The sequence below is a fragment of the Cetorhinus maximus genome, chromosome 23, assembly GCF_964194155.1.
Source record: "Cetorhinus maximus chromosome 23, sCetMax3.hap1.1, whole genome shotgun sequence".
Classification (NCBI taxonomy): domain Eukaryota; kingdom Metazoa; phylum Chordata; class Chondrichthyes; order Lamniformes; family Cetorhinidae; genus Cetorhinus; species Cetorhinus maximus.
In genome coordinates, this window is record NC_135901.1 from 2511259 (window position 1) to 2517978 (window position 6720).

A 6720-nucleotide genomic window follows, 5' to 3' on the forward strand; every position below is an offset into this window, starting at 1 on the left:
TCCCATCGTGGAATCCATTCCTGAATCGGTGATACAACACCTTCAGGTGCCTCATGCGGCCTGTACCAGTTGTGTTTCTCCTTTTGGCCTCAGCACTGCAGTTATACTTCCTCTTTCTCTTGGCAGGGTAGGCACATTTGCCGCAGGTCGATTTCTGCAGGTGAAATGCTTTATCCCCCACATCGCTGGCAAAGAGTGTGGGTCTTGTTCTGCTTTTTACCAAATGACGATGTTCCATTCGTCATTTTCACTGAGCGCTGGGGAGCCATTGCAGGCATTTTACCAACATCAATCAGTGGCTCTGTTAAATGGTTCATCACATTGTAATGTAATATTATAACATCCCTACGGTTATGAAAGCACATCCTCTGGCTCAGTTTGATCTATACCTTGGTAGATCTGCTAATGGGAATGGTTATTTTTTCTTATTTGTTATGACACACATTTATTGAATCAGATACTTTGATGCTGATTGTCTCCCAGACAGATTTACTCCACCAATCTTAATAACCAGTGTTTCTTGTTTCCCAGTTTTATTTCCACAGTATTCAGCCAGTCCCATTGTTATTTCTCCCTTCTAGTTTAGCTCGTTCTTTTCTTCAATATCCTTTTTCATAATTCCTTTCCCATCTGCGTCCACCCAACTATTCAGATTTTATTACCAACATTGGTAAGGATGTAAGATGTGTCATACAGCCTAAAGTATATCACTATTTCTGGTGATGGGTATTGATTCTTGAGAGCAATGCATGCAGGAGATAGTCCTTCTTAAGGAATCCCTTCTGAAACATTATTAACATCAGCTCAAATGTCAGAATGAACCTGGTTTAGTCCTGGAGGTGCTTAACAGCAACAATAGCAGCAGAATACAACCCCTCCATTCAATTGTGAACTCGCTGGCGTCTCATTAAGTGAGATGAATCAGTGAATCCTTTCCCACACACAGAGCAGGTGAACGGCCTCTTCTCAGTGTGACCTCGCTGGTGTCTCAGCAGAACACCTGTGGCTTTAAAAGTCTTCTCACATTCAGAACATTTGAAAGGTCTGTTATCAGTGTGAACAAGTTGATGTGAATTGAGGTGAGCTAGACGAGTGAATCCCTTCCCACACATGGAACAGGTGAATGGCCTCTCCCCTGTGTGAATGCGCTGGTGCATCAGCAGATCCCTTGTAGTTTTAAAGCTCTTCTCACAGTCAGAACATTGGAAAGGTTTCCGATCAGAGTGAACTCGCTGGTGTAACTTGAGGTTGGTCAAACAAATAAATCCCTTTGCACACACAGAGCAGGGGAATGGCCTCTCCTCAGTGTGAATTCGCTGGTGTCTCAGAAGATCACCTGCAGTTTTAAAGGTCTTCTCACATTCTGAACATCGGAAAGGTCTGTTATCAGTGTGAACAAGTTGATGTGAGCTGAGGTGAGATAGTCGAGTGAATCCCTTCCCACATGGAGCAGGTGAGTGCCCTCTCCCTGGTGTGAACTTGTTGGTGTTTTATGAGTTTCATTGATTGTCTGAATACTTTCCCACAGTGAGAGCAACTGAACCGTCTCTCAGTGTGAACAAACTGGTGCTTGACCAGGTCCTCTCGTCTTTTAAAGCTCTTCTCACAATCAGAGCAGTTAAATAGCCTCTCAACAATATGAATGAGCTGGTGTCTCAGCAGCTGGGACAGAAAATTGAATCTCTTCTCACACACGGAGCACGTTAACGGCTTCTCCCCAGTGTGAGTTCTCTGGTGTATATGTAAGCTGGATGATAATGTAAATCCCTCCCCACACACCGAGCAGGAGAACGGCCTCTCCCTGGTGTGACTGCGTCGATGAATCTCCAGCTACGTTGGGTAAATGAATCCCTTCCCGCATTCCCATGGTTTCTCCATGGTGTCTGTGTCCTTAAGGCTTTCCGGGTTAGACAATCAGTTGAAGCCTCGTTCACACACAGAACACATGTATGGTTTCTCCACACTGTGAATAGTTCTGTTTGTTTTCAGGCTGTGTAACTGATTAAACCTCACTCCACAGTCAGTGCACTGGAATGCTCTCATTCAGGTCTGTGTGTGTCTCGGTGCTTTTTCCTGTTGTTTGAAATATTTCCCCACAGTCAGAACAGACAAACATTTCTCCTTCCACATTCAAAAGCCGATAATATTCAGGTCTGGATGAACTGAGTCATTCTGTCAGATCTTGATGTGATTTTTGGTTTGAGTTACTGATCTGCAAATCTTCCCCTTCTAAAGCCCTGTAAAAAGAGATTACAATAAACATCACTGACAGTCCAGGACAGAAATTCAAAACAGACAATTCTAGTTCCTATGGAACATTTTTCTTCTCATCCCCAAAGCTGTAAATCACCATCCCACACACACTCCCTCCTCCCTAGGCTAAAATCCAAATAAAGTGTTGGATAATTAATTCTTTCTGTATCCTTTCAACAAATCCTACAGAGATAGCAAAATGTTCGATAATTCACTTCAGTCATGACTCGTGACAAAACATTACACAATCAAACGTCTGAATGTGTGTTCCCTTGCTGAAATGTGGGAAAAGCTCTCTCTGGACTTCAGCAGAAAACTCCAGAATCCCATCTCTCAAAGGCACTGCCCAACCACACGGAAGTAAATGTATAATGGAGTTCAGGAGAAAAGATACCATCTGCAAATAAGCTATGGGACAAATACTCTACAAGACAGCCCAATCGCCCACTGTATAAAACTCATAAATAGGATGTAAATGATTGAGAGTTTAATGAACTCAAGCTGACAACATATGATCGAAGGACTTTAATAGAAAACGCAGAGTGCAGTGGACCTTTCATTTATATTCTATAAATTAAGGAGTCCTGCATTTTGTAACATATTGTAATGACTTTATGCTGAAATGATCATAATTGTGCAATCCTTTAACTGATTAATATTTTCACTTTATTTTAATATTGCCTATAATTACGTCATGAATGATGATTACTTGTTTTATTTGTATCATCATCACAATTCAGTACCTGCCACCGTGATGACTTTTCCATAAACCAATTATCTATCGAACCAGACCAATTATCTATTAATCTGAATCACCCTGACCGACCATACAGAATATCAGATGTTAACCTTGTGTCTAGAAATTACTGTGTGCAGATTTAATAAGCAATCGTGAAGGTGGTTTCTCCACACCTCCCAGGCTTTCCTTCCTTCTTTCTCTCCCTCTTTAACTAAGTTAAACTCAGTCTCTTGTCTCATTTTGGTTTCTGGTTCTCTTCCTGCCCAATGTAACCCTGAGCTTTTACAAGAAGCCATTTGTTCAGTTTCCCAAAGAGAGATCAGAATCCCCGTGAATTTGAGCCCAAAGTGTAACCTCTTATTTATTGTCCCCCCTCCCCCATCCTCTGATGTGAACCATCCTCCACTCGCTGACCCAGGATGGCGGCCGTTAACCTGGGCCTGTTCCCGGGAGGGAGAAGCCCTGCAGCTGCAAAACAGGAGCTGATAATTATTCCTCAGGGTTTGCGGATCCACAAAGTGTTTGCAAATCCTCCCCGTCCAGCCGCCGACTCCATCGCCCTCGACCAGCTGCAGAAGCAACAAAAAAGTGGCTCTTCATGTTCACGACTGACACTGCGCATGCTCCAAACACTGGAGGGCGGGGCACTGAGCATGCGCACTGGTCTCCTGTGGTGTGGATAGGGGACATTCTCTACCGCGGGAGATGCTGGGTAAAAGCCCCACCATTGTGATTCACAATTCAGGTTCCCGTGATTATTTTGCAGGAATGAGGTGGAGACTGACCGTAGCGCCAATCAATAAAATTAGGAACTTGACGTGCTGTAACTTACAAGGTTACAGACAAAGAACTGGATAGTGGGATTGGGCTGGCACAGACATGATGGGCCATATGGCCTCCTTCTGTCCTGTAAAGTTTTCTTTTCAGTTTCCATCGTTGAAGATGTTGAAGGCTGATATTTAGACTGAGACAGAATTTTGGTCTCTCAGGGAATTGAGGATCATGGGGAACAAGCAGGAAATTGGAATTGAGGCTGAAATCAGCCATGATCGTGTTGAATGGCGGAGCAGGCGTGACAGGTCAACTGGTCTAATCCTGCTCCTAGCCCTTATCTTCTTACAGCAGTGCTGTCTGCTTTCATGTAAACTCATTGACAGATATCCAGAATATTAAACTCCAGCCCAGTTACAAGGGTTACCAACAGCAACAAAAACAAAGGATGTGATTAACAGCAGAATCCAACCTCTGCAGTCACTTGTGAACTCGCTGGTGTGTCAGCAAGTAAGACGATCGAGCAAATCTCTTCCCACACACAGAGCAGGTGAACGTCCTCTCCCCAGTGTGAACTTGCTGCTGTGTCAGCAGGTTCGATGACTGAGAAAACCCCTTCCCACACACAGAGCAGGTGAATATCTTCTCCCCTGTGTGAACCCGTTGATGTGTCAACAAGTTGGATGATGAAGTGAATCCCTTCCCACACACGAAGCAGGTGTACGGCCTCTCCCTAGTGTGAACTTGCTGGTGTTGAATGAAGAGAGACGACTGTCTGAATCTCTTCTCACATTGAGAACAACGGAATGGTCTCTCGTCAGTGTGAACAAGCTGGTGTTTAATTAGATCTGGTGAGATTTTAAAGCCTTTCCCACAATCAGAGCATTTAAAAGGCCTCTCTTCAGTGTGAACTCTCTGGTATAAATGAAGGCTGGACATCAGAATGAATCCCTTCCCACACACGGAGCAGGTGTACGGTCTCTCCCCAGTGTGAGTGCGTCGATGAGCTTCCAGCTGGGATGGGCAAGTGAATCCCTTCCCACAATCCCCACATTTCCACGGTTTTTTTGTGGTCTCAGTGCCTTTGTGTCTCTCCAGGTTGGACGATCAGTTGAAGCCTCATCCACAAACAGAACACATGTATCGTTTCTCCTCATTGTGAATGGTGTGATGTTTCTCAGGCTGTGTAACTGGTTAAAATTCTTTCCACAGTCAGTTAACTGGAACACTCTCACTTGGGTGTGTGGATCTCGGTGCTTTTCTAGCCACACTGATGCTTGAAATCTTTTCCCACAGTCAGAAAAAACACTTCTCCTTCCATGTTCCTGATGAATCAAGTGACTCTGTCAGCTCTTGATGAGATATTTGGTTTGAATTTCCCATCTTCAAATCATCTCCTTCTAATATCCTGTAAACAGAGTTTACAAAAGTTATCACTGTCAGTCCAGGATAGAAATTCAGAACAGAAAATTAAAGTTTCTATGAGACATACTTTCTTCTCTTTTTCTCTAAAACATGATGTCCAATTGAACTAAAAGAGCCCAAAATCAGCATCAACGCCCCAACTAGAGTGAAGAGAACCTTCCTAACTAAACCAGAATGTTGTTTCAAGTGTCTCTGAGACACACTGTACCCTGAGGTACCCATCGGTGGTGGATGGTATCAGTCGTCCGGATGGACACCACATGCTCCCTCTCCAGGGCCACCCAGACACGGACAAGACCATGGAAGGGAGGCCAGAAGCCTCTTATGGGGTAGAAACAGAAAATTCTGGAAAAACCCAGCTGGTCTGATAGCATCTGTGGAGTGAGAAACAGAGTTAATGTTTCACGTCCGTACGACTCTTCTTCAGAGCCAGTGAAGTCACCTCTGCTTGATGAGAGCCAACGTATTTGGGAGATTTGTCTTTGAGAGGACTGCCACATTCCTGATTCTGTCCCTGAGACGCCCAGAATGTGCTGCAAACAGTGAAGGTGAAAGTTGTTGAGCTTGCTTTCCTGATCGCTATAAATCATCCATGTTTCACAGCCAGACAACAAGGTGCTGAGGAAATAGGCCTCATAAACCAGCATCTTGGTGCTGAGAGACAGCTTGATGTGAGTCGGCCAAACGTGGAGCTGCTTTCCCTACGCATGGATCGAGTTCTGCATCAAGAAACAGATTGTCTGTCATTGTGGACCCAAAGTCACAGATTTCACTGGCCACTTCCAGCTGGGTGTTATTTAGTGTGATCAAGGATGGACACCGAGTCCCCAAACCAGTTTTCTTGATGTTTACAGTAAGGGAGAACAAGTTACAGACATGGGAGAGACAGTCCATGAGTCTTTGTAGCTGAGTTTCTGTGTGAGTCACAAGCATGACATCATCAGCGTAGAGGAGGTCTCTGATCGAGACAGGCTGTATTTTGTCTTCACTTTCAGTCTGGACAGATTGTGGAGTTTGCCGTCTGACCGAGTATTCAGGGAAACTCCTTCCATATCTGCAGGGAAGGCCAAGGTCAGGAACATGGAAAAGAAAATGCCAAACAAACTGGGGACTCGGACACAGCCCTATTTCACTCCATTCTTCACACTGAAACTGTCAGAAGTGGAGCCGTCAAACTGTATAGTACAGGGTATGTTGTCATAAAAGGAGTGGATGAGATGGAGGAGCTTTAGTGGACAAAGTTTTTGTTGCAATCTCCTCTGTCCTCTTTGTTTTTGTAAATTGTGATTATTTTTGTGTCACACACGTCCTGTGGAACGGATCCGACCTTCCAGCAGAGTTCATGAATTAAGGGGAATGATCACACATGGTGCTTTTAAAAAGGGACACTGCAGCCCCGAGTATCAGTGACATCTCCAGAATATTAAACTTCAGCCAGTTATAAGGGTTGTTAACATCAGCAGAAACAAACTTGACATTGTCAGACTATCAATCCTGAACATGATTAACAGCAGTGATAACAGCAGAATCCA

The 6720-nt window shown here is 44.2% G+C and overlaps 1 protein-coding gene across 1 annotated transcript; it reads right to left on the bottom strand.

Moving 5' to 3' along the window:
- Nucleotides 1–881: 881 nt before the first annotated feature.
- LOC144697712 (uncharacterized) lies at nucleotides 882–5935 on the bottom strand. The gene is made up of 3 exons (XM_078569721.1): nucleotides 5894–5935; nucleotides 1519–1830; nucleotides 882–1436 (listed from the first exon to the last, which is right to left on the bottom strand). Exons 1-3 carry the CDS (start codon nucleotides 5933–5935, stop codon nucleotides 882–884), a joined length of 909 nt encoding a protein of 302 aa, XP_078425847.1.
- Between the last annotated feature and the right edge of the window lie 785 nt (nucleotides 5936–6720).